The 23,197-nt window shown below is 40.4% G+C and overlaps 2 protein-coding genes across 3 annotated transcripts in view; one reads left to right on the forward strand and one right to left on the reverse strand.

The window, feature by feature from the left end:
• Positions 1-2,330, reverse strand: part of xkr6b (XK, Kell blood group complex subunit-related family, member 6b) — a 75,368-nt gene extending 73,038 nt beyond the window's left edge. The window contains exon 1 of the mRNA XM_085382398.1: positions 1,453-2,330. Coding sequence (XP_085238524.1) covers positions 1,453-2,015 — 563 coding nt within the window. The 5' untranslated portion in view covers positions 2,016-2,330. The remainder of the gene's footprint in view (positions 1-1,452) is intronic.
• A 5,612-nt stretch (positions 2,331-7,942) lies between these two features.
• On the forward strand, positions 7,943-21,031 carry mtmr9 (myotubularin related protein 9). Of its 2 annotated transcripts, none has more exons than XM_085382364.1 (11): positions 7,943-8,055; positions 8,694-8,878; positions 10,703-10,811; positions 10,965-11,090; positions 11,189-11,362; positions 12,808-13,025; positions 13,926-14,087; positions 14,183-14,324; positions 14,431-14,651; positions 14,897-15,048; positions 19,095-21,031. In XM_085382364.1, exons 2-11 carry the CDS (start codon positions 8,697-8,699, stop codon positions 19,256-19,258), a joined length of 1,650 nt encoding a protein of 549 aa, XP_085238490.1. In that variant the 5' UTR covers positions 7,943-8,055; positions 8,694-8,696; the 3' UTR covers positions 19,259-21,031. The 2 variants fall into 2 exon arrangements, with proteins under 2 accessions (XP_085238490.1, XP_085238489.1); XM_085382363.1 differs by lacking the exon at positions 7,943-8,055 and adding an exon at positions 8,149-8,302.
• The last annotated feature ends 2,166 nt before the right edge of the window (positions 21,032-23,197 follow it).

The following is a 23,197-nucleotide window of genomic DNA, read 5'->3' on the forward strand; positions in this document are numbered from 1 at the left end:
CAATCGAATCACACTAGAGTAAATAAACATGAGCCAATGCAACTGCAGCTAATCAGTCTAACAGCCTATAGGTGTACCTCAAAACGGGTTGGATGGGGGAAAACTACTGGAGACCCACCAGCAAGCACTAAATTTAACTTTAGTGCAGTAGTGAGGTTGGTTTTTTTGGGGGGTTTTTTGGGTTTTTTTCAAGAACATAAAAAGGACATTGGGCTTTTTTTCTTTACACTAAACTGCAAGGCTCAAAATTGGAAAAATGGCACGAGAAGATATCTAATTTAATTGCCCGTGCCATTTTTTCCATAAAGGTCAGTGAGTTTTAGTTCACATTTTACTCTTACGCGTGTGAGTAATTTAGCCCGTAGCACAGATGTTACTGTGCATCACACTAAGTCACGGCTTAGGAAAAAAATCCATTTGTCCGATGAGGAGCAAAAAGGCTGCTCTCAAACACAAACACCGTAAAAGAATGAGGTGGACCCTTCCGCCGGTTCCCACGGTGTACTGCTTTACATTTTCCCCACTTCTCTCTGGGCAGCCGTCATGCGTTACTTTTACCCCCATTAAATGCCAGCCACTGCGTCTGTCTGCACCAAAAAAACCAAAAAAACAACAACTCGTCGGCCAGAAGCTCCGACTAAACAGCCCACATATAGTAGGAGAGCTATGCGCACCGGTGTCACATTTACTACTATAGACTCTAGATGTCACAGATTGCGCGCTGAGATCTACACATTTAAGCATCTCCGTAGTCCCCCCGGCTCATCAATTTGCATGGCCAAAAAAAGCGGATTTTGGTGACCAAAATCTGTCGAGCGTCGCAGAGGAATCGATGACATCATGTCTGTGGGGGGAAGATGTAGTTTTTGCGAGCCGTGAAAACAGATGCTCGTCTGGCCTCTGGTTGGAGTATCTGATGCGGGGAGGGGAAAGCGGGTGCATTGAGGCGACTGTGCACTGTGATGTGAGCGACACACACACACACACACACACACACACACACACACACACACACACACACACACACACACACACACACACGAGCTTTAGGTTACTACCTGCTCCGTCTGAGCAAATAGCTCTCTTCCCTCCCCACAGAAGCGCAATGGCGCACTGTGGTGCACGCACAGCGGTGCGATTTCTGTGCAGATGTGGACACATTTGCGCAACTAAAACGCGCGTGGTGTGACTGAATGTCGAAATAAGCTAAAATGTAAATGCATACATGTGAGCCACAATGAGGCTGAGAGCCGAGCGTAACGGCATCACAGTGGTGCTGATGTTTTTTTTTTTTTTTACCCCAGCCATGTACACAAGATCGGGTTATACCAGGTGACAGTCAAGAAGAGGTTAGAAGGCTGGCTGAGTGGATAGAGGAGAGGAGCTGGAAACACTGCGCTTTTAGGAGCTTAACCGATTCTTTTGAGGCCCAAACTTAAAAGTTTGTCTTACCTCCACACTTGTCCCATCTGAAAGATGTGTATAAGGGTCTGCCAGACCCAGACGGAGAGGCGGCAGCACCTGTCTCTTTGCAAACTGGCTGTAGCTCTACGACTACTCAGCCCCTCCACGGAGCCCAGTCCTCCCCCCGTGTAATCCTGGACAAACCACCTGAAGCTCAGGATCTGAACCAGAACCGAGGGCACCAGCACGAAGAACAGGGTCAGGCCTGACCACAGGAAGTCCTGTTTGTGATAATAGTCGACGGCCAGCCACAAATCGGTCCCCACGTCCCAGAAGAACACCAGCAGTGCCAGGATGATCCACAGGCAGTCCAGCCAGAGGCGTTCCTCCTGCGGTGGTCGCGCTGCATCTCTTCCCTTCCCCTTCCCCCGGAGGTAATGCAGGCAGGCGCTCCGGCAGCCCCAGTAGCACGACGAGGTGTTGCAGCAGTGACAGATGTGGAATGAGCTGCCGTCCCGAGTGTCGTCCTCTCCCGTCCCCACCACCTCGTCCAGATTGTGCAGCTGGGCGAAACCGGTGACGACCCCGCGACCATCGGATTTCGCTGCCATCTTTCCCTCTGATGTTCCCACCTCCTCCGGCTTCCGGGGTTCGTGACGACACTTCCCTGACACCTGTTTTGCACCCCAAATGTTGGAGCCATCTAAAAGCGGGGTGTCAGCGCGTCGCCGTCGCTCGCTCCGTCCCCAGAAAGCGCACCGGTGGCGCAACAGACACGGCACATTTTCCCCTGCTTTCCCTCCACTGCAGATCTACTCCCACCTGGCAACAACAATCTAATCTGCGAGTTCAAACAATTTAATTGGCAACTCATGCGTCCGACTGCGATCCAACAATTTTTACCTGCGCATTAATCTCATTTCCTGCTGTTTCCCATCTCTGCAGCTCGCCTCCAGCTGCAAGCGGAGTGCAATGAGCAGACGGTCCCTCCACTGTCCCACGCCGACGTAACTCACCCCCCCCCTCTCTCTCTCTCTCTCTCTCTCTCTCTCTCTCTCTCTCTCTCTCACACACACACACACACACACACACACACACACACACACACACACACACACACACACACACACACACACTCACTGCCAACGTGGTTGCCATCTAGTGTCTCATTTGAAGCCCCAAAATATGCAGGAGTGGGCCGACTGCATAATGTAGATGGTGATTTGGTGATGACTTGAGTGTTTGAATCAATCACACTGACACAGTTTGGAGTCACTGTTTGTGGGATGCAAACAGAAGCTCCTCCGCTTACGAAAAAAAACAAAAAAAACCCAAAACGTCAGCTCCCGAGAGTTTACGTGAACTGCTGTGGTTTTCGCTATGCGTGTGAGCGCATATGAGGTTATTTTCTCTCGTAAATGTTTAGACTTTTAATACAAAAAGAGCGATATGGGTAACTTCTATACAAAATATAAGATGGGGTTTGTTTCAGTGGGAATCAGAGGGGTTAAGCGTATACTGAAAAGCACCCCCACCCCACCCTCGGGTTACATGTGGGAACAAAGGGCTGGTGAGTCCGCTGCAGGCTCAACAACTGTGATTAGAATGTGCACACTGAGCTGCCACGCAGGGTCATATCCAATGTGAGATTGATTGGATCATGTCCGCTTCACCCCCGCTGTCTGCTCAGCTCTGCCTGTGCGGACTTGATGGGAGCTGTCTAGTGCTGAATCCTCGACAGCTCTGTCTTTATTCCCAAAGGGCCTAATTGAGAACGCTTCGTCTGAACTAGTTATCTATCTAACAAGGTTGCTGTAAGTAAACTGAAACTGAAAATTAAGGTGAAATATACAATTTTAGTTTGTTTGCTAAAATATTTTTTGTAGGGAAAGAAAATAAAAATGAACTGAAATGATTTTGTGAACAACTAACTCAAATAAACTCAAACTATAAAGAAAACATCCTTAGGTTTACTCCTTGTCAGTCTGGCAAAATGTATTATCACAGCTTGCCTGATGAGGCTTTAGTTTGTACTGAGACTTAGCATTTCTACAAAACTGTGAGTTAACTACTTTTAAAAAGCTCTGTTTTGTATTGTGCTACTTATGCTGATTTTCCTATATCTTGCCTCTGGCATGTTCCTTCATACAATATTAAATAAAAACACTAAAACTAATGAAAAACTAAACGGAAATGCAAAAAAAAAAAAAAAAAATACAAAAAAAGCCCTAACTAAATAAAACTAAATCAAACAGTCAAAATGAAATTAAAATGAAAACTAATTGGAGGACACAAAACTATAACATGTCTGGTACTCAACTAACAAAAGCATCCCTAAATATTTACACTCACTGGCCACTTCATTAGGTACATCAAGTCATCATCTTATTATTATTAGTAGTATCGAATCAGCCAATTACATGGCAGCAACTCCTTTACATTTAGGGGTCAGGCCTAACTAGTTGATGTTCAAGCTGAGCATCAGAATGTGAAAGAATGGCGGTTTAAGTGATTTTGAGCATTGGATGGTTGTTGGTACCAGACGAGCTGGTCTGAATATTTCAGAAACTGATGATCTGCTGGGATTTTCCCCACACAACCATCTCAAGGGTTTACAGAGAATGGGCTGAAAAAGAGAAAATATGAAGTGAGCAGCTGTTCTCCGGGTGAAAATACTTTGCTGAAGCAGGGGTCAGAGGAGAAGGTCAGACTGCTTCAGCAACAGGCAACAGCAACTAAAATAAGCACTTGTTACAACCAAGGAAGGCATAAGAGCATCTCTGAATGCACAGCACATCAAATCTTAAGCCACACCAGACCACACCAAGTGACACTACTTCAGTAAGCTCAGGAACCAGAGCTCAATCCAATAGTGCATCTTTGGGATTTAAATCAAGGATATGCAGCCAACTGCAGCAACTTTGTGATCCTCATGTCAAACAAAATCTCTGAGGAGTGTTTCTAACCAGGGTCCACCAGTTATTTGGCTCAGAGTAGCAGGTATAACTTCGTTAGTACCTCAGGTCTCTAAACAGTGCCTTGTGATCAGCACTCTGGATGCACACTCAGGTCTAATGGCCTGGGGTAGGCAGTGAAAAAAAGGCCTCAGAGCAATAACAATTAAAAAACAAAACTGTTTTCTTGTAATAACAATAATTTTACACACAAAAAAGCAAAACACAAACCTACAGTAGTGGTTTGGATCAGAGATGAGTTACCTTTAACCCTGTGAGGTCAGTGATGACCCCAAACCTGGTCCTAAATCCCAACATTTTGAGAGATAAACAAATAAATACTTATTTGTTAGAAAAAGCAATGTAAATAGCTGTTACGTGCATCAATTCAAATATTTTTATTTCTAATTTGCAAGAACATTTTCTTTTAATTGGTGGGAGAACATTTTAAACATACAAAAATCGACACATCCAGAAAGCATGGGATCAGATGGACTCAGAGGGCTGAAAGAATACAAAGCAGGAACAATAAGGCTTTTTTGAGGAGTAGGTCTGGGGTGACGATTTTCTAAGGGTGGCATACGCAAAATTATTCAGGCAGTATGTGTGTGATCCCCACCCAAGTACAAGGAATCCGCGAAGCAGTGTGGCTTTACTTCAAATGTAAATGTGGCATCCTGTGAATAATATGTTCAGGTTGAACAAATCAATGATGCACTGTAGGCAAGGCTGTGTTATGATTTCAGAGGTTAAATCAATACAAGTGGCAATGAGAAGCTAATAACAAGACTGTGGGATTCTCCTCTACTTTGGATGAGTATTAGTGATGCTGTAAATAACATCTATCTGGCTTATGTTAAATTTTACCATGGGTCACTTCTACTGATGTGAATAATTATCCCCAGAATATCAATGTATGAATCTAAGAAGGCAGCTCATGCTTTGTTTTTGTTTGTGTGTGTATGTAAATGTATATAAACCATGAGAGAATGAGAGAAAAAGAAGTTCTAATCAATTGCAAAAAAGAAACACTGAGCTCTATCACTATTCATTGAAGGAGCTTAATCAACTTGATCAGAGGCAATAAGCCTACTGATGGAGCACAGAAGTGCAAATCCAGACATTTGTCACAGTGAAAAATCACAACAGATTCTGGTGTTAGACTCCGCAACTACATCGAAGTCATTATCTGCCTTGACAGACAGCTCTGATTCACTGGACATGCCCAAAATAACATCACACAAACAAGAACCATTCAGAACAGAAGGTTAAAGTGAAGGAATGAATCATGGATGAGATTGTCTTCATCAGAAGATGAATGAAGAGCCCGGGTGAGTAATTGGTGTTGGTGTGGGTACTAATTATCCAGCCCCTAAAATTTGCCAGACGATGTTCCAGCATGTTCGGAACTCCTCAATAAATGTCAAAAAATTGCTCTGTGGGAAGTGTGGGAGTGAGCATTCAGTTCCCTCGCGACAAATTTGGACACTTAACAGATCACAGTTTGACGTTAACTGGGAGCCTGTCAGTGCACCTTTAATGGGAAATGTGGGTACGTCTTTGGCAAGAGTTACATGCAGTGATTTCCCACGTTCCACGGAGTTACAGTCATTATGCTTCACCCACTTTTATATTTATAACTTCTTCTTTTTTGTAGGTTGTGGATCTTTTATAACAGATGCTAAACTAAATCAGCTTCACATTTCTCAGAGCATCCTCTTAAAAAAAAGATAGAGGTTAAGTTAGTCTGTTGTATTCTGTGAAGTGCATGTTTGGTTTGAAAGTTATTTTTTATCAGTTCATCTCGTGACAGCAAAGCATCTTCTCCCCAGAAGAAGAGCAGTTATTTGGTTTGTAATGCAATGCTGGGTTTCACATTCAATTTAGCCCTGGCGTCTATACAGCGCTCCCTATGATGTGGGCTGGGAAGGCCCAGAGCAAACCATCTATTGTGAAGCTTGGACAGGCTGCAAGTGAAGCAAATACCGTGCTGATTTGCAATACATCACAGACACACACACACACCCACACAATGCTCAGAATGTCTAAAACAAAATGGTCCACAGTAGCCTCTGCCAAGCTATCTGCTATTCTTCTTCTCGTTCTAAAAGCGTTCACCTCTTTAGGGAGTCTGCCGTTCAGACTCCTTGTGTGTTCCTTCATATGCTTTAAGATCTCAGCAGGCAGTTGTCCTCGCTATTCAGCGAGCTAAGACAAAAACCTCAGGCAACGTTTCTTCTGCTGCACGCCCTTTCTTTAGAATAAACTCCCCAGCCGCCTTCAGCTAATGCAGCGCACACATGATCTTTAAAGCCCGAGTCAAAATGTCATTATCTCTAATGAGTATGAGTGTGTGCAGCTTTTTAATCTCCTGATTATTTAATCAGCATCCATAAAGCAGAAAAGTGCAGTTTAGTTTGAGCTCATGCTTAGCCTTGTCAGTAGGTCCCCTCCTCCTCTGTCATTTGTGTTTAAGGGTACTGAAGTCTCCTGTGTCAGTTCTGCCCCTGCCAGCTGCCTACTGGCTCCTCCTTCTCTACCCCCCCCCCCCCCCCCCCCCCTCTCTCTCTCTCCTCTTCTTCCTCCTCCTCCTCCTCCTCCTCCTCCTCAGGCCAGATATGACTTCTCTTTGCTCTCCTTGTTAAACTTTGCTACACCAGCCTGTCAAACTGTACTTGGAACTACACAAAGACCCAACACTAGACTTTTTTTCCTTTGGGGCCTTGAATCATTGGACTTAATATTAACTGTTAAAACTCTGTCTTCAGTTCACTTTAACTCCTATTTTTTCAATTGTATACCGGACTCAGCAGGTCATTGTTGTCCACTTATTTTTTCTTTTTGTTGTTGTCTAAGTTGTCTTGATACATTTACATTGTAGTTTACAGCTTGTGCGTTTCCCTGACTTATTGCAGTCTTACCTTGCATACCTATCTGTGATCAGTGGTATTATCAGGCCTCCACCACCAGGCTGGATCAATAATTTAGTGTAATTCCAATTTTTTTTTACAGTCTATAGCAACAATTGTCAACAACAGTCACACCAAGTTGCTTCATGTTGTAAGGTAAAGAACCTACAATATTAGAAAGAAACTTCTATTACCAGATGAGCTCCTATAAGGAAGCAGTTGGAAACTGAGGGAATGACAATCTCTCTGTTAACAGGAGAAATCTCCAATGGAAACAGACTCAATTAGACAGGAGAGAGAGAGCCAGAGTTTAATAATTGCCAATAATTAAATTGAGTAGTGTGTGTAAACCCGCAGGAAGTGAAAAGAGGTACGTGATTCAGTGCATCATGGGAAGCTTCCCAGCAGTCTAAGCCTATTACAGCATTACAAAGAGATGGCTCAGGGTCACCTGATCCAGCACTAACTCTAAGTTTTATCGAAAAGGAAAGTTTTAAGCTTAATCTTAAATAACATGTCTAAATGTATAACATGACTCACAGCACATTATTTCACCGGTACATTATGTACCCGGTGAAATCAGGGCAATACTGTTTAGACTTCTGAAAGCCAGAAATCTCTCAAACGTACTCCAATGTCACCACCTAGTGACCTTTTTTGATATTCTCGGTAGACCCCAAACACACAGACACTAAAATGAAACAGGCTTTCACGGATTTTCAGAAGCCTTGTGGATGAACCACTGATCTGACGCTGCCTCCAAACTCTAACTCATTCACTATGTTGCTGTATGTATGTTTAAACATACTTATATATAATATATGGACATTATAAGTTCTTCGGGGGCTTTACAGATTTAAAGTATAACGCTAATGTTAAAAAACAGGAGAGCACAGAGTCACTTCCCGTTTTAGATGAAAATTGCGGAATTTGGGATGCAAAACTGAGCCGAGAAAAGTCGGTTGTTTCTAGTCGGCGTGTTTTTCTTAACGTACCAGCATCGACCTGCGACCAAATAAAAGAAAACAGTGTCAGGTAGTTGTACGATAAATCTTTTTAGTATTGATGAAAAACGCTCCTTGTTGTTTTTAATATTTATATTACACGTGATGTTTGTGCTTTGGCTTGAGTTTCGAAATGTCGGCCGTTTTTTATGGCAAATTGTCCTCCTTTCTGTCACGATTAGCCTGCTAGCTGACGTTAGCGGTTTAATTTCCGGAATAGAATAACTTTATCAAGATGACCGATTTTTGCAGTACTTTTTCATCTTTACTGTTAACCGACATGGACGTACACAATATATGTCTCATATATGTCGACAGAGGTTGCGCTGGCCTGTCTTTACAATAATAGTAGCATGACCTAACCAATAGCGTTGTATTTATGCTTTAAAATCACCGCGGCTGTTTTCGTTCTGTCTGGTCAGATTATGGAGTTTGCAGAGCTGATAAAGACACCCAGGGTGGACGGGGTTGTCCTACACAGGCCTTTCATGCCTACTGTGGAGGGGACTCTGTGTTTGACTGGTCATCACCTGATTCTCTCCTCCAGACAGGACAATACGGAGGAGCTGTGGCTGCTTCATTCAAACATTGACTCGATAGAGAAGAGGTGACAGCGTTGTGTTATTGTTTTTCTAAATGACTGTTATGTAATCTCTTTGTGAAAATGGTACATCACCTACCCTAAATAGATGCAGGTCAGTAGGGCATGCATTTGTTAAAATCCGTTTGAGTTCCGCCTGTTTTTTAGTGCATGCTGCAGATCCGATTATTATTTATTAATAGTGTCCATATGCATAACTTGCTTATAGTTAAACTGGTTAGAGAAACTAACATTAACTGGTTAAAGACACGGGGCTTGTAGTGGCAAAGAATTTGTTTTTCTTCACTGCCATTTCTGGTAATTGTACCGTTTTTAAACATTTTATGTTGGACACAAAATCAGGTTGGACACACAAGCCTCAGGAGGTTTGCCTAGTACTTAACTGTCAGTTTCTATTACAGTATTGGCCTAATAACCTGCAGACTACCTTAAGGTTTAATTTTAGGTTTTGGTATGGGCTTTCTAAATGGAGGATAACTTGGAACAGTGGTAAACCTTCCCAAGAGTGCCTAGCCGACCAACACTGACACATCCAGGAGGTCTGAATAGACACAAGATCAACCTTTAAAGAACTGAAGGCCTCAGTTAAAGCCAGTGTTCATGATTTAACAATAAGAAAGATGCTGTGCAAAAATGGCATCCATGGGAGAGTTCCAAGGTGAAAAATCACTGCTGACCAAAAAGAACGCAAAGGGCTTGTCTCACATTTTATAAAAGATATCTTGATGATCCCCAAGACTTTTGGAAAAATACTCAATGGACTAACGAGACAGAAGTTGAACCTTTTGGTAACATGGCATTTTATTTAAAAAACAAAGTCATACCAACAGTCAAACACGGTGGTGTTAGTGTGATGGTCTGAGCTGCATTGCTGCTTCGGAATCTGGATGGCTTGCTGTAGGGATAGGATAAGTATAAGCCATAAGGCTTCAGCCTATTCCTTTTTCGGTTACTGTTTGAGTACTTTTATGTAAAATTATAATCTGTTGTTGTTGTTGACTGAAATAAAAATTTCAATTTCAATTTTCAAATTTATTTAATAAATTCCCCACTACCCAAAAATCCTGAAGGAAAATGTTCAATCATCAGTTCATGCCCTGAAACTCAAGCACACTTTGGTTATGCACCAGGACATTGGTCTGAAACACACAAGTGTTCTGAAAGACTCATTGCCAGTTATCACAAACACTTGATTGCAGTTCTTGCTGCCAAGGGTGGCAAAACGTTATTAGGTTTTTTTAGATGGTGCCATGTAGGTTTGGATATCCATTTCCTTTAATAAATTACATCATTTTAAAATGGCATTTTGCATTTACTCAGGTTGTCTTTGTCTAATATTAAAAAATATTTGATCTGAAACATTAAAGTGTGACAAATATGCAGAAAAACCAAACAAAAAAACGAAGCAGGCAAATACATTTTCACAGCACTGTATTGTCTCTTTCATTGTAAAGCAAATGACTCATAAATCCTCCTGCCTTTCTGACTGAACTTCATGCAGATGCCTTCACATTAATCCATTAAGAATGGATTTATGCAGCTCATTGTACTTGGATACTGGCCAATCCACTCTTTCATCTGTAGCTGGGGCACGTTGCTGCTTAGAGCTTACGTACTGAGCACTGAGTACTGATACTGCCTTTAATAACAATCACTGAATCTACAGTCAAACTAAAAGTCGTTTCAACGATTCTTCCAGAAACCCAACATGACGATAACATAGAAATTACACACAGAAAGCCGAGCTGTAGGGCTCAGAGTAGTTCACTGATACTCTGTGTTTGTTCATGACATTCATCCTCTTTATTGTGCTCACCTTTTAAATTTTAGATTTGTGGGGTCTTTGGGGCACATCACTGTCAAATGCAAAGACTTGAGAGTGATTCAGCTTGAGATCACTGGTATGGAGGAGTGTCTCAACATTGCCAGCTCTATCGAGGTAAGAACAAAGGCTCCCCGTCGGAAAGAGAGTGATTATTTTTAGCTACGCTATATTTTTCTCTCAGGCTCTCTTTGTTTTTGTCATGTCAAGTTAAATTCTGCATGTGATTAATATTGTGAATAACAAGTCAATGTTTTCATTCCTCTCAAGGCTCTGTCCACTCTTGATTTAGTCTCCCTGATGTACCCTTTCTTCTACCGGCCAATGTTTGAAGTCATAGAGGATGGATGGAATTCATTTCTTCCCCAGAATGCCTTTAAAGATTTGGAGTCCATGGTATGTTTAGGTGACATTACAGAGTAATTCAATTTGAATCAGGGTTATTGGACCTTTTTTTGTTTTGTTTTCTCCATCCCCTCTACCGCACTTTGCAGACAGATGAGTGGAGGCTGAGTGAGGTCAACAAAGACTTCAGCTTGTGTCCGTCATACCCCCCACTAGTGGCAGTACCCAAAGATTTTGATGATGAAACGCTGAAGAAAGTAGCTACTTTCCGTCACGGTGGCCGTTTTCCAGTACTTAGCTACTACCACAAGAAGAACGGCATGGTAAGCGCAAGGAAAAATAATTACTCTGCCTTTGACCGTTTCTTTTGCTTCTCATCGTTTGTGTTTTTGAACATTATAGCTAGGGATGGACTGATCCAATATACAATACCGGTATTGGTCCGATCCTGACCTAAATTACTGGATCGGATATCAGGGAGAAATAAAAAATGTAACCCGATCCATTAAATATAACAAAAGCACCTCACGAAACTTGCAAAATGGCTTAACCCAGGTAGTGACTTTAGCACGTGGGAGCAGTATGCGTCACGTGATAGTGCGGCTGTTGCGTGGGAGACCTGTCGGTGGTCTGGAGTTGTTTGTCACTGAAAGCATCTGGAGCCTCGCTACGTGCTGCCAAACCGGTATTTCACCTCTGAGCAAGCTGTCCCAGAGAAGTAAAGCAATTGTGTAAGTTCATCTCTGAATGTTTGTAAAGCATTTTTATGTTAAGCTTAACAACCGATATATGGAGCTTTACTTTGGGAAAAAAAAACCTGTGTTGCAGGCAAAACAGTTCCACGGTTCCCAAAAAACTATGAAAAAACATTTTTTTCCATACTTATGTTTTGTATAGAAATTACACAAAAATCAATCTCAGGTTAAATGTGATTGAAACAGCTTACACTGACATCCATCTTGATAAAACATGAGTGTCATGAAGGCGTGTTTGCATTCATTTGCACTGCTTTCCACTCTGGATGTCTATTTATGCTAAGCTTTAAGTATAAAAGGGTCCATTCTACAACCCGTTTTTTTTGTTGTTGTTGAATATAAACATTATTTTGTGCTGATATTGCACTTCCTTTTTTCAGAACCAAAGAGTTTTTGAAATTTGCATAAAACTGCATTTTAAATTACTTTAAATACTTAGATTTACAGATCTGCTGAAGGTTTAAATAAAAAGATAAGTATTGCTGAAATGCAAAATATTTTGGAAGCGGGATATTTTTTGCAAGTGTAATAGAATAGCTTTAGTGTTTTGTCTTTTTAAATTTGAGTATGAACTGTTGGGAATAAATAATTTTTCACTGCCTCAATAATGCTATGCTTTTTTATTATTAAGTGTTATAAAGTTATATAGTGTAGTATTAAGTGGACACAGCCCTGAAAATAAAAGCATTAGACCATGTGTCCTTGGGGAGTAGAAAGCTGCAGACTCTCGCTCATGCTGGGAAAATGCAGATAAGAGGGGACCATCTCTAGTGGAAAGTTACTGAGACACTGTTGTTTAGACTAGAATGAAGGAGCTTCTGTAATAAAACTGCTAGACATATACAAAATGCAGCAAGATATTTTAAAAAAACAAACAGTTTTTATTGATCATAAAATAGAGTATATTGGATTCATATCAGTATCGACAGATATCCAAATTCATGATATCGTATCGGACATAAAAAAGTAGCCATCTCTAATTATAGGGGCTGACAAATCACTTCCACTTCCAGGTGATGATGCGAGCAGGACAGCCACTGACGGGCACCAATGGGCGACGGTGTAAGGAGGACGAGAAGCTGATCAACGCCACTCTGCGGCCAGGAAAGCGTGGTTACATCATTGATACACGTGCTATCAATGTTGCTCAGCAGGCCAAAGCCCGAGGTGGAGGGTTTGAGTTGGAGGCCAACTACCCACAATGGAGGAGGATCCACAAGGCCATTGAAAGGTGATTGGACACTTAGATATTAAGAAGACAGTAACACTTTATAATACGACCTGTTTAGAGTCTGTTGCATTGCAATTCCCTCGTGATTAAATGGAATTTCAATCTATTTTATTAGAAATTAAAATGTCATTATAATTGCCTATAAATGCTTAAAGGTGGGTTCGCTAGAATACGGGGTAACAACTCACCTTTATACAGGAAACAAAGGAATAATTATACTGTAAGTACATTTAAGTAGTGCCTGAATTCTGGCAGTTTTGCAAGAAAGCAGCTTGGGTTGGATTATGGAGTTGCTTAACCTTGCCTAACTAACTGCCTAACAGGAACAGAGACACTCTTTTTACTGTACACTCCTTTTGAAAGTTTTGCTTGAAAAGTGAGTGTGAAAGAAAAAAATACTTGGCTTCATCATTCATCATTATACAGTTAGATAGACAAGCAGATTTTGAAGGTATTTGTTTTTTCTTGTAAGCTGATAAGGGAGATCACGTCTTAAGGACATTTGAATAATAGAACGTCCATCATGCACATCAACATAAAGAATATTAAAAAAAACAAAGATGTAAAAAGCATGATTAACCCACTCCATAATATGGCACTGAAAAGTGCAACTTGTGTTTTTCTGCAAAATTACCAAGAAATTGCACAGCTTAAATTTACTTGTGTTTAAATTCCCTGTAAAAAGATGACTCGTTACCCCTACTTTTAATTATTTTCAGGTAAATATAATGACAATGTATTTTCAAATAAAATACATTAACTTTTAATTTAATGAAAAGGGAATCACACCCTTAGTTGTGGGCTGTATTGTAAAGTATTACTGAGAAGACTAGATAAAGTGGAAACTGATTGAAATGCATCTCATACTTTAAATGATCTAAATAAATCTGTTTTTTGCAGGTATAATGTCCTTCAGGAGAGCCTGATTAAGTTGGTGGAGGCATGTAACGACCAGTCCCACAGCATGGACCGCTGGTTAAGCAAGTTGGAGGCTTCCAACTGGCAAACTAATGTCAAAGAGATCCTCACCACGGCCTGCTTGGCTGCCCAGTGTATTGACAGGTCTGTTTTTCATTTGGTTGTCCTCATGTCCCAGTAAACATAAACTCGAAAAGCAGCGAGCAGTGACAGACTGTGGGCTTGTGTGTTTATCTCAGGGAGGGAGCGTCAGTGCTTGTTCACGGTACAGAAGGGACAGACTCCACCCTGCAGGTCACCTCCTTGGCTCAGATCATCCTGGATCCCGGGTGCAGGACCGTTAAAGGCTTTCAAAGCCTGGTAGAGCGGGAGTGGCTCCAGGTGAGCTTAGATGCACTGTTTAGAGCCAAATGTTGTCTTTTCTTTCACCTTCTCCTCCACAGTGTGAGTGTTTCCACTCATTTCACCTCTTTGACTGCTTACACAGGCTGGTCACCCTTTCCAGCAGCGCTGTGCCCAGTCTGCCTTCTCCAACAGCAAACCTCGCCATGAGGCCCCTGTCTTTCTTCTCTTCCTGGACTGTGTGTGGCAGATCCTTCGCCAATTTCCCTGCTCCTTTGAATTCAACGAGAGTTTCTTGGTACTGCTTTTCGAACACGCCTACGCATCTCAGTTTGGGACATTCTTGGGCAACAGTGCAGCTGAGAGGTAAGATAGGAGTTGGCTGATGTAAGACCTTCAGTTTATGTCAGGGCTATGCTTTCAGCTGTGTGATGTGGGTGTCACCCTACGTAGTTTAAGAATACATCATTTGTTATTATTTGTTGTGTTGCTGATAGTTAGGTCATGCAAAAATCACGATGCTCTCCCTGCAGCTGTGAACCACCTCTGATAAAACAGCCGTGAACCAGTTTTCCTGTTGGTCAGTCTGACACATTTCTGTCTTTTCACAGAGCCAGACTGTGCTTGCCTGAAAAGACTGTGTCCCTTTGGTCATGGGTGAATCGGCCGCAGGAGCTGGAGCGTCTGACCAACCCACTTTACGAGCCCAACAGTCTTGTGATCTGGCCATCTGTGGCCCCTCAGAGTCTGCTGCTGTGGGAAGGTAAGAAACAAATATATTCGTAGGTATCTCTTAAGAAGAGGGAGAGGAGGTAGAAGGGAGGTCTGGGTGTCTGTACAAAAGACATCTGCCTCTGTGATCCATAATAGATGGATAGATAGAAAAATCAGCAAATTTCATTTTCAGACCTTGTTTCCTTTTTTATAAAAGAAAGTTTCCTAAAGTGAAAAAAAAGGAAACGTGCTGGATAATTTTAAGTTTTAAAATAATAAAGTACACATAAAGTTTTGTTTGCAGGTTTTAAGGGAACATTTATAGCTGGGAGTATTTTTTTTTAAATTTAATCTTTATTTAAGTTTCAGCTGTATTTATGTATTTTTTATACATACATTAAATCCAACTGTTACACTGAGTGTCTCATTTACAACACGAAAGCAATTAAATGGCAAATGTTAATATTCTTCATTGAAAGCAGTCCAGTGAGACCACATGCTGTACATATTTTGCAGTTTTGACTCATGCTTTAAGTTTATTCTCAGTCTGAAGATGGAGTAGGTTAATATCTAAAAACCCACCATGAGGATCAGGTGATAAAACTGCTGTTGTAGCCGCAGGTACACGATTAGAAATTGGGCGTACTCACAATTACAAATACACATTTGCTCACTCATACGTTCTGAAATCTCACCAGTAGGGGGCAGCATTGATTTGAGCATTTGAACCCTGAATGACCCTGACAGCCACTGGGACCCGAGGACCAGCTATTTGTGCTTTCCAAGGTTACAAGCATGAAGACAAGTATACATACATTATACAGGATTTTTAAAAAATATTATCAGCAAATAATTTTAGATAAATAAACAAAATGTTGCACGTCAATTTATTCCTTTTACAGTCACCTTTGATCTTTAGTAAAGATAAGCATTCAGTCCCATGATTATCCAATAGTGAACAAACTGTTGGTTGCAGCTTTGTCATGTTGTGTACAGCTACATGACAGGTGAGGTATGTGATCAGTGCTGTCTGACCTGCCACCTGAAACTCAGCTAGATGACTCAGCTGAATTTCATGTAACTTGGTGGAGAGGTGGTACTTGTGCAGAAGTTTCCGGTATAGCTAGCATTATGAATCATTTTACAAGAAGAGGTAGAACACACTTTGGCATTTGGGAAATTGTTCAAAATGCTCCTGAGGTGTGTCCGTGACATGTTCAGCCTGCCTGTGTGTCTTTTTACAAACAGTTTCCTCACTGAGAGGCAGTGTGATGATATTATGGTAAAGCATGAGTAGCAAAATGGTGCTAAATAAAGAAGCACTGATACAGGCATACAACCACAAAATCTGTTGTGGGTAATTTAAAGTGCTGTTTTTTCACAAGTGCCTTTTGGCATTAAACACAAACATCATGTATCAGTGGAAGTTATATCAGAATATCAGTGTATATAAATGTGATCCTAAATCTTTTTAAATCAAAATTATTTGATCATTTTACATGATCGTTTTTATTTAAATTGCCAGATAAAACCAGCTTTACCAATGTTAGCATTATATCATCATTGTTTTTGGTTTAAAATTATTACTTTTTTCACATTTTTCACACTTTTTAAACCACTGACAATTCAATTCAATTCAATTTTATTGAAATGACAGTGTACTAATTTGATTTTAACAAATTCAGAATGAATATGTAAGTCTGAATTTGTCTAAATTGTGAATTTGAGTGACTGCAGTGAAACTCTTAATTGATGAGGGGTTTTTTTCCCTCACAACTTTAATAATGGTGGTTATTCTTATTCTTAACTATGGTTGTCTTAATGTCAGTGGGTTCAGCATAGTGCAACAAGTACAACAAAGCCCTGGGGAGATCTGTGTTAGACCATTCATAAAGAAAAGTTGGGGGAGGGGGAATCCAGACCAACTAGAGGTCATTAGGTTCATGCATTTCGTGCATGGGGCCTCTCTTACTGCCTAAAGCCGTTCACGCTATATGAAGTGGAATGCATAAGAACTGAGTGGAGCACGTGATATCCTGCTTATGCAGCTCTTTCATAGAAAGTGACGCACACTCCTCAGCCCACCTTAAAAGACCCAATGGAAGTCCTGAACTCTAGCTGCTGATGTGGACACTAAAAGAAACTGATGGCGTGTGTAAAATCTTTACATCCCAAAAGTTCTGTGTAATTCTTAGCGAAATAATATTGAATAAAAATAATGGTTTAATTGAAAAAACAAAAAATGCACTAAAATAATGTTGTTGTTTTTAATTGGACTGCAGTTTGATCACTTTAAAGGTGTTGAGTAAAAATGTGGAGGTTTTAGTCATTTTATTTGTGTCGCACATTTAAGAACAGCCGACTTTAAACTGTTGAAATTAAATTTTAAAAAAATAGCTAAAAGACATGTAAGAGTTAAAACACTGATAAACATGACTTTTAAACATTTTAAAATCCAGTTAGAAAAAGACTTTACAAATACAAAGGAAAGAAATGGAAAGCAGTCAACACTATTCACAAAAGACACAAATGTTATAAATTCAATATAATTCCAAAAAGTTAATGAGCAAAAGGATTTCAGGATTATTTCTGAATTACACGGCTATAACTGTGTAATAAAATCCAGGACTGGTGAAATGTCAATTATCCATCTTGGGCTTTTCTGTGTGGAGTTTGCATGTTCTTGGTTCTTGGTTGGGCGATAAAGCCTCAAAACTATGTAATGGTATTTCAAGGAAATTTATGATAATAATTTCTGATAATATAGAGGGAAAAAAATTGTGCATAGGGTTTTTCACGGTGATTGCAACTTGTGGGTAGAAGGATTTATTTATCAGCACAAACTAAACGAAGGGCTTTTCCGTCCTTCTTTTCTGACAGTCACTGATGACACAGCTAAGTGTCTTAAAACATCATCAGTAAAGCTTATTTAAAAGAAGAGTAAAAAATGACAGGGTTTTTTTTGTTTTTTTTCCCCAAAACATGAAATTTACAATATGATGCCAACGACCTAAGATGCAAAGAAATACTGGAAATATTGCTCACAGTGAGCAATATAGAGACAAAGTAAAAGCAGTAAGGCTGAGATGGGTTGGACATGTGCAGAGAAGGGATAGTGGGTATATTGGACAAAGGATGTTGATAATAGAGTTACCATGCAGGAAGGAAAGAGGAAGACCACGAAGAAGATTCATAGATGCAGTGAAGGAGGATCCACTGTGGTGAGCCCCTAAAGGGATCAGGCAAAAGACAAGATTTTTATTTTTCATTAAAGGTGAGGAAATTGGGTAAAAGCAAGGCTTTAATGTCAGCTAAACAACAAGAAATTCACTGAGGGATCAGAGGCAAGTGTGTCTAAATAGCAGTAAATAAAATATATCAATGGGCATTTGGAGTACAGGTCCAAGTTTGCTGCAGTTAATTAATTGTTCCAAATATTGCGTAAACATAGGGATGCATATGCACATCCTTCCGCAGCCACCATACATTTCACAAGTATTTTGTTATCAATGACCCAAACTTAAAAAGAACTAAAATAACTGAGATCTTATTGAGTAGTGCTATCTACAGACGTGTTACTGGGTTCAGAAACCTCAGTTTGTTGACACACTGGCTTTCCTTATGACTGACAAGTAAAGCGATGGTTCATTCCAGTCATACAGCTCCTCTGTGTTTACACCTGTTTCTCTGCCAACAGCCTCCAACCACCATTAAGATCCAGTGGTTTGTTTTTTTTGCGCTCAGCACAAACTGTGTGAACTGTTTTTCGAGACTGCTTTAAGTTTTAGACATGTCAGAATCTTGTATTTGTACTCCAACTCAAAGCTCCACAAAGAACCACATCCAGCACGATAATACACTTTATCTGTTAGCTGTTTGTTTTCTTTATCACAATTATGTGTGTATGTGTATGTGTAAGTATGTGTTCTCATAAGAAAGGTGCATGCTTTCCCGTTAGTGTACAGTGACTGCACACGCAACGCTTACATAACCTCTATCAAGGTTGTGAGACTGCAGTGTTTAGAAGAAACCAGAACTGGAAGAAACCAGTTTGTGAATTGTTGTTTTCTGATTGGTCCTGCTCTTCTGTGACAGGAGTGTTCCTTCGTTGGAACCGCTCCTCCAAGTGTCTGGATGAGGCCTATGAGGAAATGGTTCATATAATAGAGTACAACAAGGAGCTTCAGACCAAAGTAAACAGCCTGCGCAGGCAGCTGGCCCAGCTTGAAACTGAAGATCCTCTGCTGCATACGCCATAAAGAGAGAGAGACCTCTAAAAGTAATTGAGATGGTACATTCAAAAATCACAGACATCCCAGCTTTAGCTTCCCCTTTTTAAAACATAATGTAAGAAAACAACATTATTGTCAAGTTATTGTGAACGCGACTAAATGAACTTCAGTTTTGATGCTTTAATGAAAAACATTTTTATCATGGTGACTCATTGCAAACTACACTCGAGTAAGAGGAAAAAATTCAGAAACAAAAGCGCCGTCCTTATTAGCCATTTCTCAGAGTGCAGATAAAAGCTAAACCTCCCTTATCACACTGTGGTCTAATATCAGTGTACAGCCAGACCTGCACATGCCTACTGCTCATTTCTATAGATTGTGCTGTGACTGGGCGGCTGATTTCACTGTTGCCAAACCTCTTCAAACACCCACACTCGTACTTGCTGGCTTCCATTTCTATATACGTGATGTGTAAAAATGACATTGTGGACCCTTTTGTGCTTCTCAGCACTGATCTTGTGTAGTAGAGGATTAAAGGGGCATTTTAAGGACAGCTGGAGAAAAAAAGTGTCTCAGTTGCTACAGGGTTCACATATTTCGTAAAAGTTCTGCTGAATGTGTACACCATTAGACCGCTGCAGAGTAACTATGGCAACATATAGGGTGCTGTAAGGGAGCATGTGCTTTTGCTGCACATTGAGATGACATACTAAGCGTAGGTAGGGTCAGGCCAGTGAGGAGGGAGGTTTGTATAATATGTAAAATATCAGATCAATGCTTGACATTCCAGTATCACAGCCAGAATTTGCACAAACGATTTGATGTAACCACGTATAACAATAATCTAACGACTAGATCGGTTGCTGAGCATCTCTGACTTCTTGAGTTTAACATTCAGAACTGATGCACTTTGTGTCAAAAGCATTTCTTTATCTGTATGTACGTATACGCAAATCAATTTTACTCCCACTTTGAAAACGATCTCTCATCAGTTGTTGCCATAATAGATGACAAATGTCCAAATATCAAACAGGACAATATGTATCCAACTAACCTACACACATGTTACACTCCAAAACTCGTGTCTCTTCTGGAAAATGTGCTTAATTGTCAGCTTCTCACATCCAAGCTCATACTTATCTCACGAACATAGGAATTATCCTAAACTTCAGCGGTCAGTAAAGCTGTCTGTGTCATTATGGCAAGCTGAAACCCGCAGCGCTCTTTGCTTATAGACCTTAGTTCTTTCATCTTTCAGTGCACTCTTTGGTAGTACCATTAGAAAAACATCATCTAGCGTTGTAAATATAAATATATTTTTTTGTTATTATGGTCTGGGATTAAAAATTAAATGCACTGCAGCCATCTTTGGCCAGTTTTGTTTGATTGCCTGTAACAAAGTAAATGATCTATGATTTATCTCGATGTCTGCTCAATACTAATACTAATAATCACACTAAGCTTAACTTACTTCCACTACTTTGAAATGCTTTGACAAAGAGAAAGTTTACGTGTATATTTCATGTGTGCATGGATAGAACATTTCTTATAGTTGTGTGATGCCTAAGTGATTTTCGCTTTGTCAGAAAGTTGACAAAATTCAAAAATGTAATGTCACACAGTAGATAAATAATCGTGTCTGTTGTACTTTGTGCAATGCCTTACTGTAAAATCCAGATTCAAAATTATGTGTACATATTTGTCGCTGCTGATCAGAATGCTTGAAAAATCTAATATTGATTAAAATTTGTTGTTGTGGGGTTTTTTTTAAGTTTTCACGCCATTAAAATCTGTATTACAACAAAGGAAGCGTTTCAGTTCTTTAATCACCACACAGTCTGTGCATCATTCAGTTTTCCGTGATTCAGTGTCACCAGTCTCATTAAGCTAGTTTTTAGGGTTTTTTGTTTTTTGTTTTAAGAAAACAAAGTGAAAGCCACCTAGTTGGCTGTAAATTGAGCATTTAGCAATAAAATATACCTATCCTACCCATACCAAGGGCTACCCTAATGTTAGCCCTTGGTATTTGAAGACCTTTTTCAAAGCCTCGGCTTCATCTCCAACTCTGTATTTTCAAACTATATGAGATGACTTGGTGGTGGATCTCACTGCCATGGAAGGTGGAAGACACTGACTTGTCTGAGATGAGTCTGAAAGAAGATGCGACACAAACGGTATACTGAGAACGTTCACCTTCAAAGTAAAAGTTGGACCTTACTTGTGCAACCGACACATATCAAAAGGCTCAACTTTTACTTTGAAGGTCAACGTGCTCTGTTTACAGTTTGTGTTGCACTTCTCACATTTTCCGCTTTTGCAGACAAATCAGCGTCTTCCATGCAAATTCCTACTGACTGCAGCAAGCTGAAAGAACCAAAGCAATCACAGAGGGCTTTTCAGTGCAGCGTCTTATACTTATTTGTGAACAATTTCACGCTACTGACTACCAGCTACCACATGCAGAATACATGTTTTTCTGCAGTGAACGGGGGTTTCCAGGCTGGTCGGTCAGTAGGCCTGCGCGAGTGCAACGTCAGTAATTTCACAGCAACTGCCAGTAACCTCCAGTAACCAATCACAACCAGGTAACGAGTACACATTTAGTGTTGTATAATAAAAACAATAAAATCAGAAGGGAGGTGTTTATTGTTGAATTCAGAGATGAAGAGAATAGTACATTTGTTTTTAAACATACTCTTTTCTTTTTCTTTTTTTTTTTACAGTCTGACTTTCTTTTGCAGGAAAAAACATCGCCCCCTGCTGGCCATTAGAAATATTTCCACTATAAGGCATTTTCTCATTGACTGACACGTTGACTTGGAGGCTGTGTCCATCTTTTATATACAGTCAACAGGCCAACTGTTGACTGTGTCTCAACAGGACAACTTTTTAATGTAAACATGTCTGGGTCATTGTTCCATTATTTTCATGTGGACAAAAATCTGCTTTAAATATATCAGTATTATTTATTTTTTTCCCCCTTCCAAAGGTTCCAAATACCAGAAAGAAGTCCTAGAAAATATCCACGTTATGTACCCTGTCCTTGACAGTCTGTCCGAAGATTAGTAAACAGCACCCTAATAAAATGTGTTCGCATTGCTGTGACGACACAATCATCTGATGCGGCGACTGGGGCAAAAAATAGCCAAGGGTCAGCTGCTTCATAGGGAGAGATATCCATGTTGCAGTAAGTGTTTACAGTGCTGCTGGTCAGCCACAACTCTTCTGTCTGTATCATTAAGTCTTTGTGTCTATCAATACCCTAATTTCATGTTTATTACTCACAAGGGAACCCTTAAAATTCTCTTGAAGCAAGGAAGGATTTTGTGCATTATCAAGTAAGATTTTAGATAGAAACTATAGCTTGGTTTATAAGAGACTTTGATTCCCATTTTTAGTAGTGACACTGAGCTATGTAACCTCACAGCTATCAAGTGTCATGTTTGTCTCACATTTCCTGGAATTGCAGGTTACTTAGAAGATTATCCCAGTTTGCGGTTGAAAGGAAAAATATATTTACGATTTCTTTTTTCTTTCGAGAAAAAATTACATCTTGTTTTTCTTGCCAAAGATCAGGTCAACTTGTTTTTCAGGTAGCTGTTTCTTTCTCAGTCATGACAGGCATGGGGGTGTGCTCGCATGCTCCACTCATATTCCAGTGCAGGCCTTAAGCCCACCCTTTGCTTGCTCCATTCAGCAACGTCATCAGTCGTTCTGACTCGGCTCTATCTCCTGCAAACAAACCTGAAAGTCAAACAGAAAGTGTGTGCATTCATCATATCGTTCACTGATAAACATCTAGATTCAAATCAATGAGGCTGGAGAGCTTCTATTTTTTTTTTTTTTTTTTTAATTTTGCCAGGTCACAAAAACTCCAGTGAAGCCAAGGATTTGGTGTTAAATGGCTTTTAAAGTCCATCCTGTAATCGTCCAATTTCTTTGATTGCAGGGCTGCATCGGGCTCAA

This window comes from Rhamphochromis longiceps, linkage group LG15 (genome assembly GCF_057381845.1).
Source record: "Rhamphochromis longiceps isolate RC_006_pf linkage group LG15, R_longiceps_female_GT1.1, whole genome shotgun sequence".
NCBI classification, from domain to species: Eukaryota; Metazoa; Chordata; class Actinopteri; order Cichliformes; family Cichlidae; genus Rhamphochromis; species Rhamphochromis longiceps.